Here is a 23,723-nt window from a genome sequence, read left to right as displayed (position 1 = left end):
TAGGCCTTACTGCAGCGGGTTTTAATCAGTAACATACAGTTTAGTTCCTGGAGTAAATTACCAAAGGAATAATCACTCATGAGGGGTGATTAGGGTTGAAGGGTTGAAGAGGGTTGAAGAGGCTCAAAAGCCATTTGGTTGATATGAATGACCTTTCTTGGGGCTTACGTATAATAAATTTTAACAACACATTTTCAGAGTCACGTGTTTTACTCAAATATAAAATAATTACGATTTCAATGAGCTGTAGGCCCAATGTTTTACCATGGCTACATAGTAACTCTTTTGTCTTTATTTCTTCCAGCTCTGTATGCTTTTGAAGGACATGACAACGTGGATGCAAAATTTGTGGAGGAAGCAGCTCTGAAACACACCACAATGCTTTTAGGCTTATAAAAGAGAAAATGCAATTATATCAGCTTCCAGTATTTTAATCTTGCTCATCACCTTGACTTCTGTTGAGACTCCTTTACCAATATTTAAAATTGGTAACCAAAATCAGAATACATTGTTGAACCATCTGAATTTCAGTTTGGTACTTGTTCAGAGAGAACTAAACTGCTGTACCTCATCCCAGTTTTGAAGAGCAGACAAGCAGTCAAGTGTAGAGGAGAGACAAAACAGTCTAGGAAGCATGGACTGTCTCAGTGAGGACCCAGTGGCTTATCTTCCTAATGATTTCATAGGCCAACAGCTAGTTTGTATTGTACCCTGAAATAAAATGTGCTTTAAAAAATGCAGGGAACAGTGCTTAGAAAAACAAAAACGAGATGTATGTGTCGTGGAAGATAACGTATGACAAGTAGAAAAATGAAATGTTACATAAAGAATTGTATTTGGAAAGAGGATGCTTTCTAAAGAACTGAATTTGGACCAGGTCAACTCTGTTATTTCCAGTGTGGAATGCTTTGTAACATACAGCAGCGTGTACATACAGTTCTGAGAGTGGACTTTGTCTTTGTGATGGTTCAGATGGAACTTTATTTAATATGTTAAAGTTTTTTGTATTTATAAAAGTTTGATTTAGTAATATGTTGCCATTAAAAAAAAAAAAAAAAACACTGAAGGTTCTAGCCTGACTCTTGGTTTATGAACCTAGCCTTTTTATTCCAGCCAGAAATCATGAGTTCATGAGCATGTTCCCTCAGAGGCCCCCAGGACATCTAACTAATTCTCCTAGTTTTCTTTTTTCTTCCCTTTTTTCCTCTCTTTTTAAAAGATTTTATTTATTTGAGAGAGAAGAGAGAGAGCACACAAGCAGGGGGGAGGGGCAGAGGGAGAAGGAGAAGCAGACTCCCCGAGGAGCAGGGAGCCCGATGCGGGGCTCCATCCCAGGACCCCGGGATTATGACCTGAGCTGAAGGCAGATGCTTATCCCACTGAGCCACCCAGGTGCCCTTTCTCTCTCTTTTATAATGACTTAATTCTGACCAATAACAATAGTTGCTTGCCTGGGGTCAGCCAGGCCCTTTGCTTTTCTATCTCTACACTGTTTCTTACAGTGAACTTGTGAAATCGTAATGATTATAAATATCACTACCTGGTAAAATAATTCAGCTTCTTTTCTAAAATCATACTTGTGTTCCAAAAATTGCCTTCTCCTATGAATTTCCCTTTTTGGTCAAATATTTAGTCGTCACAGAGACCCCAAATCCTGGAGTCCTGTCAGCATGTTAGACTCTTTCTCTTGGAAGATCATTATTTTCCCCTCCCTACCCTTTCATACTTGGCATTGTTTCGGTGTCATTCTGAAGTCTGAGTCATCGGACTCACATTGATACTGGTCCTGCCACCACTCTGCTCATAGCCATTCATTTCCGGATAAGATGCCAACTCCTTGACATTCAGTGTTTCCTAAATCCCAACCTTACACACTTCCCCAACATGAACACGCTGTTTCAGCCAGGCCAGTTCTCTTGGCCCTGAGCACCTTTTGTCTTACTTCCAAGCCTTGCTTTAGGCTACTTCCCTCACCTGGAATCCCCTCCCCACTTATTAAAATCTTATTTATGTTTAAGGGCCAGATAAATAAGTCCATCTCTGACCGTGATCCCTGGCTATTCCCACACACAGTGACACCTTCCCCTTCTGAACCAGTAGCACATGCTATAATATTTAAACGTCCATCCCTTTGTGTCAAAAAATTGTATTTCCATTCTTAAGTTGTTCCTACAGGTATGTTCTTTTGATTACTAATGCAATTAATAATTCCTACAACATAGGAGCTGTAAGTATGCAGTATTTCTTTGTGTTGACCACACAGTATTATCATAGGCACTTTGCTTTATAAAACCTTATAAAACCACCAAATTAGATTAGATTCAGGACTGATTTGTAGGCTGAGAATGAGATTAAATTCCATTCTGGCAGGATGGGGGCTTGGAAAAGATTTTGTTTCCATTTAGAGAAAGAAGAAAAATAAGGAATGTAGTATTTCTCATTTCCAGAATTATGACACAAAATCCATACCTGACAGCAGTTTGAAGTATGGTTTGAAATATTAATGAAGTAAAATCAGTTTTCAAATCTTGTGTATTTTCATAGATGAGAAAATATAAAAACAGAATTAGGAAAATGTACTTGGGTGAAATGTAATAAAACCAGAGTAATGAAATAAGTGGAACTGGCCTCATTTTCAGCTCTGCCACATGCAAAGCTGTGTTTTCATTGGAATTTTTAAAAATCTGGAATCAGAACTTAATCACAGGCTTGTTTGTATATAATGTAAAAAATCTAGATTTAGAAGAAAGATAAATTAGGGCATAATTATTTTTGCAGCTAAAGGATTAGTGTAAAAAGAATTATCATTATGTAACTTTAAAAAGGACAAGCTTCCACACAGCTTTTTGATTTACATTACCAGCATGAACTTCAAATGCATCTATTTAACAAAGTGAATTATAACCCCCGTGATACTTGGGATACATTCCTTTTCAAACATTTTATCTTTCTCTTTCAAGGGAGTATATTGAATAGTGTTTGCTTTTTTTCTTTAATAAACAAAAACCGCTCTGCCAATTTCTTTACTTCAGTAAAAATTGATTTATTTTTCTTGCATTTTTATAGCACTTGGACTACTATATAGTTCTGAAAGTCAATATATAGAGTGAAAAAAAATGAATACAGATATATGCTTTGACATAGTTGTAGGAAAATTCTATGTCTTACTTAATATCGTGTAAAATATAGTAGCTGATGAGTGTAAAAGGAATCCGTGCTGTTTGCCATTGTTGGTTGACTGGGATGCCATATTTGTCTGTAATTTAGAGCTATTCTGCTGATACTTTCCAGGTGTGCATCTGAGGAAGTGTGGCTGAAGTGTCTCCTTTAGAAGCCCAGATTGGTTCACATGCTCAGATTTCAATCGGCTTTGGAACAGGTTTCCTTATGTGCCTCATATTGGCCCCTTGTTCACTAGGCTTGAAAGGAGCCAAAGCGCCATACGGTTTTGGCAAAGGAAGAGCGGCCTCTGCCTCTGGGATGTAGGCATTTGGACGTGGCTCTGCAGTTGTGTAAACACCGTTGGGGAGTTGGCGGTTGTCTGATAAGAACTCCTGCAAAGAATGATTTTTCCTTTTTAGTTTCCTGAAAACAGTAATGAAGTCCCTTCATCCTTAGGGCCCAGCAGACACAGCTGCATCTGAGCAGCCTTAGGCTGTGCTGGCTGGTATTTTCCCCCAGGGATGGGAGGGTATGAGGGTGGAGTCACTAAACACACACACATATACACACACACCACACACTGTGTCTCATCGGCATGACCCTTGTTGCTCATGCATCACTCTGTTCCTGGAATTGTGGGGTTTATCATAGACTGGCTAGTGGGTCCTAAATTCACTGTATTTCAACTTCAATATCTTTCATCAAGCACTAATTATTTCCATATTTTTGAAAAAGGCTGGAGTAAGTCATCGGTGAGCAAATGTTACAAAGGAGAAAATAAGGATAAAATAGAACCAGAGGAGAGAAGTGGTGAGCAGCTTGCTTTGATCCTCCAGGTCCTCAGAATTGTGCCTGTGCTTCTGGAGAATAGAGGAATTTCTTCTAGCGTTAAAAAGCACTCTAAGCAATGGAGACAGGTAAATGACAGCAGGGACAAGTAAAATCAGAATGCCCTCAAAAGCAAAGCTTCAGGCACTGTGGGAATTATAAACCCGACCCTACTTTCAGGTATTCCTAGCACATATTTGGAAAGCATGTTTTCTTGGGTTGGGGTGAAGAGCGATCCTTTGGGGGAGGTATTTACTTGACAGTCTGAGAGTGAGCCGTAGGTTCCCAGGATGTGGTCTTAAGAAAATGCCTAATTCCATTGTAAGAACATCATGGGGTGGGCAGGACTGGGCCTCTGAAGGGTGGGGCAGTCTGTGTTAGGCCTAGATTGGGGCCCGTAGCAGGAGAAGAAGCTGTGACCTTGAGGCCTATGACGCACACGAAGCAGAAGAGGCTGGAGGCCTCACAATGTGCTCCAGTGGCCCCAGTAGCCAGGTGTGGGCTGAGGAGGGACGCAAGCAAGGACAGAGACTGAAGACCGTTGGACAGAACCAGTGCCAGCCTGGCCGCTGTCCTGCCAACGGGAGTCCATGGTGTTCAGCCACACAGGCCACGATGAAGGGCTGTGAGCGCTCGGTGAGCATTTTCTGGAGAATATCATGCACTTTGGACTTTATTTTGCCCTGTCTACATCCTCTCTTAGAACTCCTTTCTAATGATCGTCAGAACTAAGTGTGTGGTAGAGTGGGACATTTTTCATACATTTTGGACCCAAATCCCAGAACACAGCCCTTCCTAGCACACTTTACAAATGCAACACAGAAGACCAAGCTCACCCGAGACTTCTCAGCGACGGCCAAGGCATACATTTCTTCATCTCGAAGTATCTTCAACCATTCTGTCTCGATGTCTTTATTGAGTGGCAGGCCCTTTTCTATCCTGGAATTGCAAGAGAAAATGAAGTCTTCTTTCTCCCTGACTTCCTTTTGGAGTTCAATGGCCAGAGCTTGCTTCATGGACAGCTCAGCAACAAGAGCCATCATCTGTTCCGTAGCATCTTTGATCTTCTTCCGGTAGCCATTCATCTAGAATGAAAGAGCCCAAGGCTTAGACTATATATATTCCATGAAGAGTCAAGAAAATGGCAGGCTGAGAGCTGTCTAGAATGGTGGGGCGTGGGGGCGGGGGGCATTCTTGCCTGAAGGAGGGAGAGCCTAAGTGGGAATTTAGAGAAAATAAGAACTAGAAGAGATCTCAGAGATTGAGCCCAATTCCCTGGCTGTGTAAGTAAGGAGAAAAACACATCTGTTCATTGAGCTATGGAGTTCCAAGTGGATAGATAACATTGAGGGGAATAGTCCCTTTAAGAGGTGAGGAGGAGAAAAGGACAGGATATTTTTGATGTCTAAGTTCTGGCCTAAGATTGCCATGTTTTTAATTTGTCACTTATCCAGCGGAAAAAAATCTGGTAGAACAAAAACTATGCTTAAAAAATACTCGTCATCATTGGGCAGCCCAGGGGGCTCAGTGGTTTAGCACCACCTTCGGCCCAGGGCCTGGTCCTGGAGACCCGGGATCGATCCCACATCAGGGTCCCTGTGTGGAGCCTGCTTCTCCCTCTGCCTATGTCTCTGCCTCTCTCTCTGTGTCTCATGAATAAATAAAATCTTAAAAAAAAATACTCATCACCTATGCAGAGGTCCCGCATCTGAAGTGATTTTTAATGGAAAATATCGTACCTCATTGTGGTTGCACTATTGATCATAATTCCTGGGATGCATCTTTATTAGGTCATGAGCAAGCATGAACTGAACCGGGGAAAATCTGGTCAATCATTTGAAATGAAATGTTCCTTGTTCTACACGTATGTTTACCATTTCACATCAGGTGGTTATCATCAAAGACTTAAAAGATCGGGCTAAGTAGAACATAGCACGATTAAAACAATATTTGTTGAATGAAGGAATTAACGAATTCTATCTTAATCCTCCAGCCTTTTGAGCCAGGGTACACTGAGACATGAATGTGAGCTTCCAAAAACTACACCTGACCTTGAAACACCTTCGTCTCCTAATAGCGTACACTGGCCTATGTGGGCCTGGGTTTAGGGCAATGTTGCTGCCAGTGATTTGCCTTTCTCTGAAAATATAATGACTGATTATTATATACACACTGTCTCTTTAAAGGAACAGGGAATATATGCTTCAAAAACTGTTCTACACCGCAGCGATTTTTAGGAAGCATACATTGAATAAAAACAACCACCTTTTAAAGCTTCAGTGGTAAGTCATTATCTTAAATTTCATGGATTCATCAGTTAGGGCACACCCGAGTGTTATGTGTATGTATACGTAACCGGCCGACCTTTTCTCCTCCAAAGAAGGATAGTATCATTCTGGGCTTCTGGGCTGCTCTAAGTCTTTGGCTGGGAATCCCCCTGCCTCCCACCCCCACCCCCACCACCCCCCGCTTTTTTTCTTTTTTCTTTTTAAGATGGTGGGGTAGGGGGAGAGGGAGAGAGAGAATCTTTGGTAGGCTCGGTGCCCAGTGTGGAGCCCAGCATGGGGAAAGGACCTCAATCTCACAACCCCGGGATCATAACCTGAGCCAAAAATCAAGAGTCGGATGCTTAACCCAGGCACCCTGGGACTTCCCATTTTCTGTTCATTTGGGAAAACTTGCAAGAGGAGCCATTTGCTTCTAGGAAAGATGAGAGGCTGGAGATCTGCATTCTTGTTGAGTCCCCACAAGGGGCTAGGCCACTTCTTACCTAGTGAATGCTTAAAACAACTTAAGCTGATGTCACATCCCTGTCACAGATTAGAAGACTTGGTCATTAAAAAATCCTCTCTGTGTCCTTCTCAAGGTCACTCGCTAGTATCGCTAAGTCCCAGACCTGGGATCTGAACCATTCTACCCCTAGTTCTGCCTACTGTGAAGAGGTCATAATGTTGAATGAAAAAACAAAAACAAAACAGGGAGAGAACACTAAAGGTGGGGAAAGGCGGGGAGATCAACCACTAGGCTAGGACTCCTCTGACGGAAGCCTCCCAGGTAACAGTCGCCACCATTCGCATTTCTCTAGCCTTTCGGTTGACTTCCAGACTCTGTTGACCAGCCAGCCCTGGGTGAAAACGAAGGACTTCCCCTAAAGAGAGGGAAGTTCATTTTGCAAAAGGAAGGAAGGCAACATTTAGAGAAACAACATTTAGAGAAAATTAGAGAAATGCTAATTCAGGCAAGTTCATAAGACTAAAGAAGTCTTAACATCTCCTATTTCTGGAGTAAAGTTGTGACCTACGCAGGAGTCCTGGGACTGGGGGCTCAGTGTGCTAGTGGAAGTCCTCAGAGCAGCCGGGTAAAAGCTAAAGGAAAACGGCAAAGGATCCTTGAGATTTATAATGATTTTGTTTCTTTAGTGCACCCAAGTGTTTCTGGGATGGGACTGACTGTTCATTCAACAGATTGTTTTCTTCTTGAGCTTAGCGCACACCAGCTTTGGGGAAATTAAAATCCCCGTGCCATCATGGCAGGATGCTCCAGGGGGCCAGGAGGCCCAGCAAGCAGGGGACCCAGACGGCCCTGTGCAGAGGCCCTGCCTCCCCTGCCTCCCCGAGCCCCCCTCCTGCCGGCTGCCCCTTTCCCCACGCTCTAGCACCAGCCTGACGGGTTGCTCTGAAGTAGCAGGCCTCAGATTTTAAACGTCTGAAATTGGGAAGCTCCACATTCAAGGTGTCGCCTTGCTAGTGGGGCCCCGGCAGTGGCTGCCCCCCAAGACTATTAGGCATGGGTGTCGTGTGATTGCTGTTCTCTTGTCATGGTTCCTGGCCGTTTCTGGGTTCTGGCTGGGTTCTGGATTGGGGCCCCTTCCATGACACCTGCTGGCTAAGTGAGGCCTTCTGATCACAAGGAACTAGAGAGGATTCAACTTGGCACATGAAATATAAGGGTGACAATTTCCATATTTTGAATATGTGAAACTTGTAAACTGTCATCGAAAAGCTTAAGTCTGCCCAGTATAAAGTGAATCCACTCAGGGAGCAAGATTGAAACCGACTCTGGACAATTTTTTAAGATTCACCTTTACATTTTAAATTTTACATCTTTGTTTCTCTAGTCGTAAAACCTAATCTCTCCAGTGCTTCTGTCAATGAATAACGCAGTCGGCGGGAAATGAGAGGGGTATAGGATAAGGGACAAGGCAGGGCAGACCTTTTTGGCTAAGAGCAGCGTGTCCTGCTTGTAGGCCTGAGTTTTGCTGCAGAGCCTGTCTGTGAGCCGAGACACCTGTTCATAGATAAAGTCCTTCTCCAGTAACTTCTCCTCCTTCTGGGCCAGCTGTAGTTCCAGCTACAGTTGAAAACAATTTCAATAAAAAGGAAAAAAAGTCATGCAAGTCAAAATCTTTCTTAATTAGAGCACTGTTTCTCCCCCTTAATGGGGACAGATTCCTTTTATACAGTTGCCAAGATGGCTGCAGGAAAGTCTTTAGCACCGGCCTAGGTCAAGACTTCCCTTGCCCCCGCCCCCCTCCGGATAGCTTTGGGAGGTCTTCCTCCCCTGGTAGAGGGCGTCCCTCTAAGGCCAGCCAGCTTCCATGTTGCCACTCCTCACATTCATCCACTGAAGATGCCAAAACTGTCCTTTGGGCTCTGAGACAAAAGTGGGCATCTTGAAACCACTCAGATTTTACTTCTTTTTGGCAAACACTAGAAACAAGCTTAGGTTTAGCTACTGAATTACAAGGAAAGGACTGGATTAGTGGCTAGGACAGTGAGGGATGGGGGACAAGTCTGCCTGCAGAAGCTGGGACAGCACCACACGTAGCTGGGCGCTGACGGACACCATTCTGAGGAAGACCACTTACCGCATCTAGTTTTTTTATCATTTCTTCTTGGGTCATATCCTTCCCTGGAATGAAGCGGATTCTGTTCTCACCATCCGGATTTATAAATTGTTTCTCCAGGTCCTTTATTCTCTCTGTGCACTGTGAAAACTATTTAAACAAGAAACATTAACTTCAAAACTAACTCTCCTGCTCAGTAAATTTTAAAATCACATAGCCCAAGGTCTTTAAAATCTTTCGGTAGGATCTGTCCGGGGCAATGGGAAAGAGGAGGACTGTCACCATCCCAGCCGCGGGGACCCGGGGTCGAGCACCGTGTCCCGTGAAGATGATGCCCAGGACTGCTCTCTGCAGCAAGGCCGAGATCCGGGTCATCAGAGAAAAAGCTGATTTTACCACCAGCTCTCCGTGTTCCGCCGGTGGGATGCTGTGTGGTTGCAGCGCTCAGACTGTACAGACCTGACCTCTTTATTTTAGGTTGTTACGGAGGTCAAAGTAGACAATGTACAAGGCTGGTGACACACTAGACTCCAGCTTAAAACTCTTTGTTGGAATAGGTTTAATGGCTTCCAGAAGAACAAAGTTCTCAATTATTGGGTCAATCTGGTGTACGGTCTGCAAGGAACTACTGAACTATATTTTTTTTGCTAACCAACCAAGGTAGTGTTTCACAGATCAACTATATTGGTTGAATCAATGAGACTTTGGCGGTAGGTGAAGAAATATGCCAACTCCCAAGCAGAAGGGGCAGTCACACTCAGCCTCACTTCATGGGGAGAGATGTGGAACGTAGTGAAAACCAAGAGTCATCACTTTCAACTTTTTTACTGAAAACCTGTAGAATCTTAGGCAAATCATTTATCATCTCTAAACCTTAGTTGTCTTAGGTGGCTCAGTCGGTTAAGTGTCTGCCTTCAGCTCAGGTCATGGTCACAGGGTCCTGGGTCAAGCCCCACATGGGGCTTCCTACTCAGCAGGGAGCCTGTGCCTCTCCCTCTGCCCCTTCCCCCTGCTCATGCACATGCTCCTCTCTCAAAGAAATATATAAAATCTTAAAAAAAAAAAAAAAAACTTAGTCGCTTCAACTGTCAAATGGGAAGATAAGGCCCAATCTAATGCAGTTGATTCACTAAATGAGATAACACATCTCAAGTACTTTACAACATATTCTAGGGTGATGGGGGTAGAATTTAATTTTTAATTCATGTATTTACCTCCTCCTCCTCACAAAAAGAATTTTAAATGGTGACATAATAATTTATTTTTTCCTTTTTTATCCCTCTCTCTCAACATTCCTTAGTTGCCCTCAATATGGATTTAAAGTATACATATATACATAACCAAGCGTAAATACATAATTATGCCATTTATTATTAACAATGCTTCACATTTTCGTTTCTTAATTAGGAAATAAAATAAGGAACAAAAATATGGTGCTTGCTTATCAAAATAGTACCTTGATTGACCTTATTTTCCTATGGGTCGTTGAGGAAAAACCATATACTTTTTCTTTTTTTTTTAAATTTTTATTTAAATTCCAGTTAGTTAACACACAGTGCGATATTAGTTTCAGGTGTAGAATTTGGTGATTCAACACTTACATACACCACTCAGTTGAACAACAAGTGCCCTCCTTAATCCCCATGTTTACTTTTTCTATATAAAATAGTGCGGTGTCCTAAAATAGTTCACGTAACTTCCAAGATCCCTAAAAAGGAGCTATTATTATAGGCACCAGGAAAATGTGACTCATGATCATCCTTGGATTACATTGTGAGACAATTAAAAATTGTTTCAAACAACTGAGGAAATGCAAACCTTAAGGGAATTCTGGAAATGATGCAAAAACTGGGAAGACTTTGGGAAAAAAAACACAAGACGCTGCAGCTGTAACAAATAACAGGATGTGACAGGGCTCCAACAGGGTACAAAAATGATTTGCCTAAGGCAAATTTTACATCATGTCCTTCAAAGGGCCCATGTGATTTGTGCTGAGTAGACAAGTGCAGCTTGAAGACTAATAGGAAACTATTTTTTTTTGAGATTTATTTATTTATTTATTCATGACAGACACAGAGAGAAGCAGGTTCATAGGCAGAGGGGGAAGCAGGCTCCCTGCAGGGAGCCCGATGTGGGACTTGATCCCAGGACCCCGGGATCACGCCCTGGGCTGAAGGCAGATGCTCAACAGTGGAGCCAGCCAGGTGCCCTGATAGGAAATTTCAACAGTTCTTAAGCTTAGAACTGACTCTGGCAGGACAGGTAACTGATGCTAACCCCTAGTCCATATGTCTCAATTCGTACGCAGTGAGAATGGAAAAGGCTCAGATCAGACATAAACGCTTCAGTAGTTTCCTCTTGGGTCAACTAAGCTCATATTTCACACCAGATACCTGGTTTTGTATAATGAAATGCCAAGTGCATATGTTTTAAGAACAATGAATTTTATCCATTGACTGGAAGCCCTGATTTGCAATGAACACACACAAAGTGCCTGCACAACAGGGAGAGAAGTTTTCTCTTGTGGATCTTAATGAATTTAGAGTCCTTTTGTTCTGCTGGGCATCTTGATAGTGTAGAATGGGCACAGATGGCCCTGAGGCTCTGTTTTGGGAAGGAGCTGGAGAGAGACAAATTATTCTACAAAATCGAGACAAGTGTGGAGTGCCTGGGGGACACTGTGGGGTGGTGGGGCTGCGGAGAGAAGAGGACGAAAGGTGGAAAGGCAAGCAGGTGAAATGGAGCCAGGCTAGGGTGCTGCATGGGTCAACACACGTGGACACTGTTAGCAGTGATGGGGTGGCCGCCCGTAGGGCTCTGCGGGTATGGGTATCTGATACTGAATTTGAGGTTCTTCACATTTCTGTAATGTACCCCATCATGCTGTTGCCCCAAATTGTCAATCAGTTCACTAAGGTCTTGCATGAATGGTTCTGTGCAGGTAGGCTGAAGAAGGAGCTGGTCCTGAATCTGCATTGATGGGGCATAGAAGTGAACCAGAAAGTGTGTGTGCCAGTTGTGGGGGGGGGGGGCTGTCCTTCATATGAACCACTCATTGATAGTAGGAGTCAGACCCACGGGAATCCTGGGGAGGTGACCTTGGAGACCTGAGGGACTCCTGGGAGTGCCAGCCAACCCATCAACATCAGGCTACACTTATGAAAGAGGTGATTAGGAGAACTTATGGCTAAAAACAAACATACATGGGGCAGCCCGGGTGGCTCAGCGGTTTAGTGTAGCCTTCAGCCCAGGGCCTGATCCTGGAGCCCCAGGATCGAGTCCTGCATCAGGCTCCCTGCATGGGGCCTGCTTCTCCCTCTGCCTGTGTCTCTACCTCTCTCTCTCTCTCTTTGTGTGTCTCTCATGAATAGATAAATAAAATCTTAAAAAACAAACACACACTGGAATTAGAACCTTGGTACATTTATGCACAATGAAAGATCACTGATAAAACATTTACACACTCAAATGGCATAAAATATGAAAGTGGACCCATTATCTGGTTCCATAGTCATGAAAATCCCATGACAGATTAAATGGAAAAAAAAAAACAAAAAAACAAAAAACAAAACCAGGACTCAAAACTGTCTACACATGAGCTAATGAAAACCGTTTACTTATAAATCTTGAAAAAGACCGGAAGGGTCTCTGCCAGATTTTTGATAATTTTAATAGTGATTGTATCACAGGAATAGAATTTTATTTTTTTAAATGCTTGTATTTTTTCAAAACTTTATTAACTGAACATGTTTTAATTTTATCATCAGGAAAAAAACCTGAAAACAAATCTGACATTTTAGAAAACACACTATAGGTTAAAATTTGCTCCTGCTACATTGAGTCAATGGAAAAAAGTGTAAGACACAAATCTTTATTTAATTTTTTTCTTCTATTTTCATTAAGAAAAAAACAATTACATGTGAAGAAAGTAGTTTCGTGTTCATAATTTTTTATGTATATGTGTATGTATTTATTTATTATTTCATGTTTAAATTGTTTGGCTTTATTCTACATTTAAAAAGACTGTGTCAGAGACCGGGCTATTCAATGACAGGGAAACTACAGGGATTAATAAGGAGTCTAATTATATGTGATTGCTAATTAACAAACAGCAATCTCGGCTTCTAAGGTTAGGAGTTCTAAAAATGAGAGAACGAGATGGTCTCCAAGATCTTTCTAGCAAGCACGAAAAACATAGTTATGCTGGTGGCAGTGAAGGCCTGGACTCGTTAAGTTTTGAGCTATAAGGAAGCTAGTGCTGAGATTGGGGAGGGCTTAAATTCCAAGGAAGGCAGAAAATGCTTCATGGGGCACCATCTGTAGCCTGCATTCCTGAAACATAAATTCCACCTGGAGCAGCAGCATTTTTTAAAAAATTTATCTATTTAGAGAGAGCAAGCTGGGGGGGGGAGGGGCAGAGAGAGAAAGAATCTCAGGTAGACTCCCACTGAGCGCAGAGCCCTAGGTGGGGCTTGACCTCATGACCTTGAAATCATAACTTGAGCCCAAATCAAGAGTATGATGCTCAACCGACTGAGTCACCCAGGTGCCCTGGAGCAGAGGCACTTTTAAAGAAGACACGTAACTCATGGGTTTGTACAGGTACCAGGAAGGGCCTGGCTCAGTTTACATGTAAGAACTTGATATGATCTTCAAACTAATAAAGGGAGGGGAGGCAAATGGCCCCAGGAAGCGTCTGATGAATGTTTCCCCCACCTGAATTTGCAGCACTGCTAAGTCAGCATCCAGGGCCCTCTTGGTTGGCAATAATTTCTGGGTCACGTGAATTTGTCTTTGTTTCTCAGCAATCTTCAGTTTCAGGAATCGGATCTTTTCTTCCAGGACGTGTATTTCAATTTCTCCATTTAGTTTCATCTTCTCTTGGATATTTATTTTTTCATAAAAGATGCACACCTCCTCTTCTCGCTGTATCAGCTGAACACCACTATGGTCAAAAGGAGAGGCAGAGGCTAAGAGGAAGTTGAGACCACTTTTTTACTACTTATGGTAATTCCCTCTGGATTTGGGCACAAAATACACATCAACATTACGGAATTCCAGAAGACAATAGATATTTACTGTCTGCTCTCTAGTTAAACACTTTAAGTTTTCCTGGGGATACGAGAGGGAGGGTTGTTTAGCGTCTCTGCTCTGAGCTGATCATGCAGTTGGTATCTCTGCAAGTCCCAAAGGCTTTCTGAGGGTGGGAAAAAAATGTCATTCCCCATGCATGAATGAAGTGACCCCATAATCTGATTTTCTGCAGACCCGTTTCTTGGGCCAGGCTTGCCAACTGAGGTCTGGCCAGAAGCACCCAGGCAGGGGCCAGGGAATGTGTTTCTGCAGTGATTCTATGGAACTTGCCAGGCCTATTAGGGTTTTTTTTTTTTTTTTTAAGTTGAATATTTTTGATGCAGATTTTCCCCTAAACAGGCAAAGCTCTGTCCTTTGTAATCACTCCAGGGGAAAGACCCCTCCATGTGAGGAGAATGTGGGAAAGAAACAAAGTAAGAATTTTCCAATTCCAGCCCTACAGGTCTGACCAGGGCCTGGGAAACACACTGCCTAAATAATTTGTTTTGTGCCGGGAGCCAAATAAGAGCACTTTTTTTCCCTCTCAGAGAAAACACCTGCCAGTAGTTTGAAAAAGTAGTGTCCTTCGCACCCTGAAGCTCTTCCCACACTCTGCATAGCCGTTATCCCAGAGTTCATCTTTAGTTGCTTTTATCTCTTTCTCTCTCTCTTCCCTTATAGTGTGTGGACACATAATTGGATTTGCTTAATCTTAATGTTAAGATTATTATATTTCATCTGCTATTTTAGTGGCTCTTCTGGGGATCCTCTCATTTCTCCTGACAACAGAAGCCAGGAGCAATGCTTTACCACCTTTCTGTGCTTGTAGGGTCCAATGCTTAGAATGTGGCTTCACGTGGAGCAGCCCACAGTCAAGCCACGATGAGGCCAGAAGCAATCCCTACACTCTCACTTACAGCTCCCCGTAGCTCAGGCAGCTTGGGAACCCCGCTACAGCAGTCACTTAGTAACATAACCGTAGCCTGCAAGACATAATGCTCTTCGGAGAGTCTTACCTGCTGAGAAAGCGAATTGGGAGAATGACTTGACAAGTATCATACTAGGACCAAACCTGTCACAAAGGTGGTTACAAGATCCGAAGACTTATTTGTGTCGATTATACTGAAATAACTTGCTGGTATCAGGGGCAGCCTGAAGGGTAGCTTGGGGAAGACCCCTGATCTTTGAGCGAGCCACCTACACCCACCTAAAGCCTACTCTTGCCTGTCTCTCTCTTAAAAGAACAACTTCTTATTTTCAGGCCACACATGCAGCTCACCCCCCCCCACTGCACCCCCACAAGAGGAGAGTGAACCCCAAATGTCAAATGCCCCCCACTACCCACCATCAAGTCTAGAGAGGAAAAGGGGCAACCTGTCTAAGTGGGATCTCTGGGTTTCATTGCTCACATGAGGTTCCTGGTTGTTTTTTTTTTTTTTTTTAAGATTTATTTATTCGTGATAGAGAGAGGCAGAGAGGCAGAGATACAGGAGGAGGGGGAAGCAGGCTCCCTACCGGGGGCCCGACGGGAGACTTGATCCTGGGACTCCAGGATCATGCCCTAGGCCAAAGGCAGGCGCTAAACCGCTGAGCCACCCAGGGTTCCCTCGGGTTCCTGGTTTTTACCTTTCATTTCGACGCTGAACGGCTTTCTCGTACTTCTTGCACAGCTGCACCATCTCCTCCTCGACGGTGGTGATCACACTGGCCAGCCGGTCGATGTTATTCAGCTGGGCTTCCTTCTTCTCTTTCATTTCCTGGAGTTTTGCTACAATTTTGTGCACGTCATTTTGCATGCTTTCACGGATGGTAACATTGTTGGCATGTTTCAGCATGGAATTTTGGAGCTTCCTTTAAAAATAATGGGAAAACGGGGAAGATGATCGTTTCCTTTGATTACTTTAAAAATAATGAAGACTTCAGAAAGTATCAAAGTCTCTGGGGCTGTAGTCTGTCCCTCGGAACGACAGGAGTAGTACATAGTCTGCGCAGGGACCTGGGCGTTTGTCACCTCCCAGCACCCCAAGAAGGGTGAGTACAGTACGTGAAGATACTTTGAGGGACAGGAAGAGAGACCACATTGACATAACGAATTCCAGTACAGCTGGCCCTTGAGTGACGCAGGTTTGAACTGCATGGGTCCACCTATAATGTGATTTTTTTGGGACAAATACGGCACAGTGCTGTAAACTATTTTTTTTTATGATCATCTTAACTTTTCTCTAGCCTACTTTGTTGTAAGAATACAGCATACGATACATATAACAGCCAAATATTTGCTAATTAACTGGTGCCTGGTCAGCAGTAGGTTATTAGTAGTTAAGTGCTCTACAGGGATTGGCCCCCTGTGACCCCTGTGTTGTTCAAGAGTTAACTGTATAGTAATAACTACTAACTATTAGTAGTTATTATTAACCTCTTACTATGCCTGATTTATAGGTTAAATTTTATCATAGGTATGTATGTATGGGGGGAAACCTTTTTTTTTTTTTTTCCGAGTGGAGTACCTGGTTTATTTCTGATGCAGGGGAATCTCGGGACAGTGGCAGATTCCGGGCTGAGGGGGTGGGTGTTGGGGACGGAGCTAGAACTCCACCTTGCAGGCGGGGAAGGCCTCGTCCTGCATGGACACGGTGCTATTGCTGCCCAGCACGGTGATGCCCAGCGCCTGGTCCCGAGCATGCGTCTCCTCGTACCACTCGTGCATTGCCACTGAATCGAAGGCGGGGATCAGGGTCACCTGGAGGTCACGGTCCCACTGCTGCTTGCCCGCGAGCAGTGCATCCAGGACGGCCCGCATGCCCTCTTCCTTGCGCTGGTCCTGGCCACTGATGACATAGCAGAGTGCACGCACCCGCCGGAAGAATTCCTCGTCCACTAGACTAAATAGACTAACCCATAGAATATTTAGGGTTCAGTAGTATCTGTGGCTTCAGGCAGCCACTGGGGGTCTTGAATGTATCCCTCGTAGATAAGAGGGGCTACTGCAGTAATTTATTTGAGAGAGAGAGCACGAGCAAGGGGAGAGGGAGAGGGTCAAGTAGACTCCCTGCTGAGGGCAGAGCTTGGAGTCCCATGCAGGGCTCAGAACCCTGAGGTCACGACCTGAGCCAAAGTTAGACCTTTATTGGACTGAGCCACCCAGATGCCCCAAATAAGGACTATTTTTATGGATAAGAAAAGCGAGCCCAGAGAGGTAAGTTAGCTTGCCCAAGGGCATGCAGCCAGTCAGCTGCAGGGCTGGGATTTGAGTCTAGAAAGCTACCTCTCTTAACCACTCTGCTGTACAGCCTCCTACAAGCATAGTAGATGCTTCAAATCTATAACCAGGGGGTGCTGGCTAATAAACATTTTGATTGTCTTCCAACTTTAAATGCAAAGTGATCAAATTTGTGCTTTTCTTTCTAATTCAGTAAATGAAAATAGTATACAAACATGGTTTTTTATTCACTTAAAAATATGGCTATCCAACAGTGGAAGCATACAGACTCGCATTCAGACGCTTAGAGTGTCATTTGTGAAGCATCTTTGAGCAAGGGCTCTTCCAGCTTTGTAATATGAATATCTTCTACTTTACTATTCCCAGGTATTTTAGAGTTCAATGAATCAGAAGAGAAACTTTTGAAAAGACAATAATTATTATTACACTTACCTTTCTTGAGTAACTGCACTATTTCTTAAAATTTCCAGTTCGTTTAACAACATTTTATGCCTTTCTTTTATCTCATTTACTTTCTGGTGAGCTTTGTGAAGTAAGTTAACAAATTTGTTTCTTTCATTTCGAATAGTGTCATACAATTTAGCAAACTCTTTGAGTCTGTGGAAACATGAGGGTTTGTTTTTTTTAAAACTTGTGAAATAAAATCCATTTTTCCCCACCTAACAAGATAGATCATCATGTAATTCTTTTACCTGCGATGAATTTCACGTTTTTTCTTCTTGTGTATCCTGATTTCAAGATCCTTTGTTTTGATCTCCTTAACAATGTTGGTATATTTTTGCTGAAATATGAAAATTAAGTGTGAAATTAAAAAAGAAAGAAAAGCCCACCACCATCAACATATGGATACTCCCAGCTTCACCCTAGCTCATTCCTGTCCAGTAAGGAGAAGTCGGTCTTAGCCAGCTGAGTTGTACAGTTGAGGGGAAACTGTAAGGGAGATCTGGAAGCTGTCTGCCCAGCTAAACTGAATTAAGGACAAGAAAGAACAAGAAAAAGGGACAGAAAAGAGCCTGTACAGGCTGGCTTTGAGGAAAAGTTTGGGGAACTTTTCAGAGAGCCTAGGAGTGAGTGTGGATGGCACAGATGGGCTGGGTAAGTGAGGAATCTGTGGAGGATAGCTGAGGAAAGGGGATTTGTAGTTAGTTTTGACAGATGCTATTGTGATATTTTGTGAGAGGCCGAAGGCGTGATTTTTTTTTTTTAAAGAATTTATTTATTTATTCATGAGAGATAGAGAGAGGCAGAGACACAGACAGGGGGAGAAATAGGCTCCCTGCAGGAAGCCCGATGCGGGCCTCGATCCCAGGACCCCGGGATCACGACCTGAGACAAAGGCAGGCGATCAACCACTGAGCCACCCAGCACCCCCAAAACCATGATTTTAAGGTGCTTTTCCAAGAAGAAATGCTACCCCGTGTAAATGCTTGCTCAGAACAAAGTTTGCCAGATCCCTGGGTGGCTCAGTGGTTTAGCACCTGCCTTCAGCCCAGGGCCTGATCCTGAAGTCCCGGGATTGAATCCCGCATTGGGCTTCCTGCATGGAGCCTGCTTCTCCCTCTGCCTGTGTCTCTGCCTCTCTCTCTCTCCCTCTCTGTGTCTCTCATGAATAAATAAATAAAATCTTTAAAAAAAAAAAAAAGAACAAAGTTTGCCCTCGGAAACAGCCAACATCTGGGTCCCACGCTAAATTCAGGAATTCTCTTTTAGTAATACATTACATTCATTTTCAACAGGAAACCTCTGAACATAATCCTTTCATGGAATAAATGATTTTAGCTGGCATGACAGCACAGTCATTTTTTTTGCCATTGGTTTCATTGTTCTTTTGGTTTGGGATGCTGCCCTGGGTCAACTCCGGTACTTTGCTGGGAGCCCAGTAAAGTCAGGGATTTGGAGCAGTAACTAAGGGCATCCTAGCATCGGGCTAAACAATGCTGGCCTGATGGCCTTGGGAGGGACAGCAGGCAAAGGCCACTGCTCTTGATTTGTTCTTGGACAAGCCCTGGTGGCTTGTGAGTTGCTGGGGAATCAGAGACCCGCCCCTGTGCACTGTCCGCACTGCCCCGGGAGGTCCCTACCTTATTCTTACTGAAGTTGTCATGTGCTTGAATCCTCTGCTCATTGTCATTGACCCAGTTCATTTTTCCTCTAGATTGCTGACTATCGCTGGTTGAATCCTGAAAGCCTTTTTCACACTGTATGATTGAGTTTTGTTTGGGGAAGCTGTGTAGTCAAACTTGAAGGATACAATTACAGCTTCCTAACGAACACTGTGTACAGCTGAGGATCTCCTGAACTCTTACGGTAAGTAATGGGTGGCTACAAAAATGCAGTTACCTGAGCTTTCAGGAAATCCTTGGATTTTTGGTCCTTCTCATCAATTTTGATTTGAGTCATACGGACAAGGTTGAAGACAACGTCTCGCATGTTTTCTTGCTCCTTTAAAAGCTTGTTTTCTTCTGCAAGTTGTTGTTCCACTAACTTGGTCTCAGCTTCTGATAGGATTTTCTTTTGAAAAGCACAACATATTATAACTTTTTTCTTTGAGAAAACATACTAGGACCAGTACCTTAATTTTTTAATTTCCCTTGTAGAATTTATTTTACTAGGATGTAAAACAAAGTAATGACTGCCTTAGCTCCAAGTAATTTATCTTATAAAAGAATGTACAAATACGATAACATGTAGAAGTTTTTCTTAATCAGACTGTATTTTCAAATAACTTTACGAAAAAAGAAGAGACAGGGCAGACTGGGTGGCCCAGAGGATTAGTGCCTTCGGCCCAGGGCATGACCCTGGAGACCCGGGATCTAGTCCCGCATCGGGCTCCCTGCATAGAGCCTGCTTCTCCCTCTGTCTCTCTCTGTGTCTCTCATGAATAAATATATTAAATCTTTAAAAAAGAAAAAGAAGAGACATAAAACATGTTTTTGACAGTGCTTGAATAAACAAAATTTGAAAATCTATAATTAGACATTGGTGAAATAAAGCATATATTATTTTAAAACTGATTATATACTCAATAGCCCTTTTATTTTAATTTTTGCTGGTTCAAACACATCCTTTTTCCCAAATTCAATGTGGGGTTTGGTCTCTGAGATGATGAAACAGACCCACATGAGGAAGGATCAGTATTGATGAGCTTTTGTGAAGCATAGTTACAAACACAACTCTTTATTAATCATTCTCAGATAGAAGCTTAAATAAGAGTTGACATTAACCTGTTGGGCCAAATTCCTTTTAGCCACTTCCACTTCCTTGTGGAGTTCTCTCCTTCTCTCAGATAACGTAGAGTCATCTTTAGGGATAGCTTCAATCTGGAAATAAAAATTTTAAACTGGCATTTCCACAAGAACAAAATATTCAGTGTCACGTAGTCAAACCCATGATGTACCTTTTGCAAAAGGCGGGCAAATTATGATTCTCAGTCTTACAGGAACTGCCTTTTATGCTGAATATTTTTTATAAAATCCTGGTAAACGAAAACATAAAAATCTGCCCCACATCTATAATTCACCAATTGCAAATATTCTATTTCTGCTTCATTTGGAAATAAAATAAATTTTACTAATAATAGCTGCTAATAATTATAGAGCATTGACAATGTGTCGAGAAAGGTTCTAAGTGCTTATATGTATGGTCATATTTAATCCTCACAATAACCCTATGTGATAGGTAATATTATTATCTCCAGTTGTACAGATGAAGGGAAGGAAGAACGTTTAAGCAACTTGCCTCAGTGATACAGATGCAAACTCAGGTGGTTAGATCCAGAGTCCACGATCCTAACACTATTCGATTGGTTCTCTAACTCATGACTCAGTACTTTGGAAACATGCATGTTCGAGTGATATTTATTATACTTATAAAATGTGAATTCACATACTAAATCCTATAGATTAAAAAATAGGAACTATTTATTAATAATAGTAAGAATACTTGGCTACTCTTTATTTTTAAGATTTTATTTATTTATTCATGACAGACACAGAGAGAGAGAGAGGCAGAGACACAGGCAGAGGGAGAAGCAGGCTCCATGCAGGGAGCCTGACGTGGGACTCGATCCCAGGACACTGGGATCATGACCAAGGGTAGACGCTCAACCACTGAGCCGCTCAGGCGTCCCTACTTGGCTACTCTTATGTCATTCAAGGAATAGCTGGAAAGTTCTTACCCAAAAGAGAAATCTCTTAACTGTTTTGTTGAAACCTGACATTCCACCCTTACATTTCTATTGCATTGGCTTGTGCTTTTGTCCTCTGCTAAAGTACTTCGGGAGAAAGTACCTTTCATTCTATCAGTCTTTGCTGTCTTGTTAGGAATGAGCTTGTCAGATTCTTTATGATGGAGGAGAGAACAGGGAGGAGGAAGACACATGGCAGCTTCTGGGGAAACACTATCCAAACGCAGGAGGGGTTATCCTGGGTGCTGACAGCACACTTGACTTAGAGCAGGTTTAGAGTTGATCGATGTACCAAAAGCACAGGACTCCAACCTGATATGGTTTATTTCCTACTGCGACGGCAACAAAGTGGAAGAGTGGCTAAAATTTGTCTCAAGAAGGAAAGCTCATACTGTTTAGTGATGTAAAGGTCACCTAACAGACTCTTTCTGAGATTTATGTTGCTTTTTAAAAGTAGCTAAAGTAGGGGCACCTGGGTGTCTCAGTCGGTTAAGCGTCTCCCTTCAGCTCAGGTCATGATCCTGGAGTCACAGGGTAGAGCCCAGTGTCAGGCTCCCTGCTCAGTGGGGAGTCTGCTTCTCCCTCAACCTTTGCTCCTTCCCCAGCTCATGCTCTCTCTATCTCTCAAAAAATATGTTTTAAAAATCTTTAAAAATAAGTAGCTAAAGTAGGTCTTTGGATGTCCCAACATCCACGACCCTGTGCCTCTTCAGTAGCACCTTCTGTACCCTCAGATGCCCAAGATGCCCAGCTTCCATCCCACCTGGGGAGCTAGCTGTTGAGAAGTACACACTGGATTAGAAAGATGAGACATGGTCTTGTGAAATCCATGTAACGAAATACAGAATTTGTAATTTTTTAAAAAAGATTTTTTTTATTTATTCATGAGAAACACACAGAGAGAGACAGAGAGAGAGAGGCGAGACACAGACAGAGGGAGAAGCAGGCTCCACGCAGGGAGCAGGACGTGGGACTCGATCCCGGGTCTCCAGGATCACGCCCTGGGCGGAAGGCGGCACTAAACAGCTGAGCCACCCAGGCTGCCCCAGAATTTGTGATTTTGATGAGCAGATAAATGCAAGTGCAGATCAGAGAAAGAACAGCTAAAAGTAGATTTAAATAATCAGGGAAGATTTTTTGGAAGAGTTTAAGAGTTTAAGAGCAAGAAAGAGTTTGATTTCTCCTTCTGGAGAGTGGAGTCAATTCTTCCAGAGGAAGTCCAGCAAGCATCCCAGTTCCTGGCTACTTCTCTGCCACAGGGGCCCAGGAGTGGGCTACTCCAAATGCTTTGCTCCCCAAGTGTAGGCAAATCTGTATAGGAATGCTAACTGGGACCAGGGAAGCTTCCAGGGTTTTTTACAGAAGACGTGATGAGGGCACACTCACTAGCTACTCTGTCAATTAAAGGCTCCTAAGAAATCTTCCTGGTTTCAGGTCTGACATTTAGGTCCAGTGTTTGGAATTACAAGCAATCCTGCAACAAATTATATTTATTTCTGAATCCTGGCTAGCTGATACCATTTTTAATTCTCCATAAACCCAGTCCTCAAGTTTCAGATGAGAATTAGGGATGCAAAAAAAAAAAAAAAGAGAGAGAGAGAGAGAGAATTAGGGATGCTTGGTTTGTGGAAAGGGTAAGAAGGTGGCCCATTGGTAGCGAGCCTGCTGGTTGCCTAACCTACATCCACCTCCTACTTTGACTTTACTAATAAAACCCCAGTTTTGTTCATAGCTGCAATGTATCCAGGATTCCTCAGACTCTTTTGCAGCTGGGAGTGACCAGCTGAACCAGGACAGGCCAGTGAAATGTAAATGGAAGTCTGCTGGACAACACCCCTGAGACAGCGACTGCTTTCCTGTTAAAAAGACAGAGTCAGTCAAGTCAGCTACCATATGGCTTTTATTTTCTTCCCTCTCAACTTTTGTTCGGTCTTATGCCTAAAGGTGGAAGGTCTTGTGGCCTTCGAAACAAAATATACACATTAAGGATGACAGAAAAAAAGAACCAAGAGCATCCTGAGCCTGCCTCTGGACTTTTTATGACGTGAATAAAACAATCCCCTAGTTAAGCCACTGTAATCGAATTTCTGTTACTTCTGGCCAAATCGAGTCTAGTTATTTTAGTTATGTTCTAACGCTGGGGTGGCTTGAGATATTTAGTGTTACATTTAAGCCCCAAATTGCATCTATCAGTAGGTTTTGTAAGCCTATTTATTTTAGTTCTTTGTTTGGGTTTTTTATAAAGTTACATTTCATTCTTAGAGAACCAACCAAAAAAAGTGTGTAAGGTAAGAAATTAAACATCTGCTCCCACCTTCACTGTTAATTGTCTGGTGTCTGCTCTTCCAGACATTTTTAATACACGAACCAACATCAGTAACTACCATAAAAGTTAAGAAGTTAGACAT

At 42.8% G+C, this 23,723-nt stretch overlaps 2 protein-coding genes across 9 annotated transcripts in view; one reads left to right on the top strand and one right to left on the bottom strand.

The window, feature by feature from the left end:
- Positions 1 to 1,057, top strand: part of GSAP (gamma-secretase activating protein) — a 125,283-nt gene extending 124,226 nt beyond the window's left edge. For all 7 annotated transcript variants that reach the window (XM_055300963.1, XM_055300965.1, XM_055300959.1 and 4 more), the window contains one exon: positions 305 to 1,057. In XM_055300963.1, the coding sequence (XP_055156938.1) occupies positions 305 to 396 (92 nt within the window). In that variant the 3' untranslated portion in view covers positions 397 to 1,057. The remainder of the gene's footprint in view (positions 1 to 304) is intronic.
- A 1,996-nt stretch (positions 1,058 to 3,053) lies between these two features.
- The window catches only part of CCDC146 (coiled-coil domain containing 146), a 120,228-nt gene continuing 99,558 nt past the window's right edge, over positions 3,054 to 23,723 (bottom strand). For both annotated transcript variants that reach the window (XM_055300802.1, XM_055300803.1), the window contains 10 exons: positions 20,354 to 20,449; positions 19,470 to 19,640; positions 17,822 to 17,910; positions 17,562 to 17,726; positions 15,536 to 15,760; positions 13,553 to 13,781; positions 8,858 to 8,986; positions 8,203 to 8,340; positions 4,827 to 5,075; positions 3,054 to 3,554 (listed from right to left, as the gene is read on the bottom strand). In XM_055300802.1, the coding sequence (XP_055156777.1) occupies positions 3,354 to 3,554; positions 4,827 to 5,075; positions 8,203 to 8,340; positions 8,858 to 8,986; positions 13,553 to 13,781; positions 15,536 to 15,760; positions 17,562 to 17,726; positions 17,822 to 17,910; positions 19,470 to 19,640; positions 20,354 to 20,449 (1,692 nt within the window). In that variant the 3' untranslated portion in view covers positions 3,054 to 3,353. The remainder of the gene's footprint in view (positions 3,555 to 4,826; positions 5,076 to 8,202; positions 8,341 to 8,857; positions 8,987 to 13,552; positions 13,782 to 15,535; positions 15,761 to 17,561; positions 17,727 to 17,821; positions 17,911 to 19,469; positions 19,641 to 20,353; positions 20,450 to 23,723) is intronic.

The sequence above is a fragment of the Nyctereutes procyonoides genome, unplaced genomic scaffold, assembly GCF_905146905.1.
Source record: "Nyctereutes procyonoides isolate TBG_1078 unplaced genomic scaffold, NYPRO_anot_genome, whole genome shotgun sequence".
Lineage (NCBI taxonomy): Eukaryota > Metazoa > Chordata > Mammalia > Carnivora > Canidae > Nyctereutes > Nyctereutes procyonoides.
This window is presented reverse-complemented; position numbering and strand designations above follow the sequence as displayed.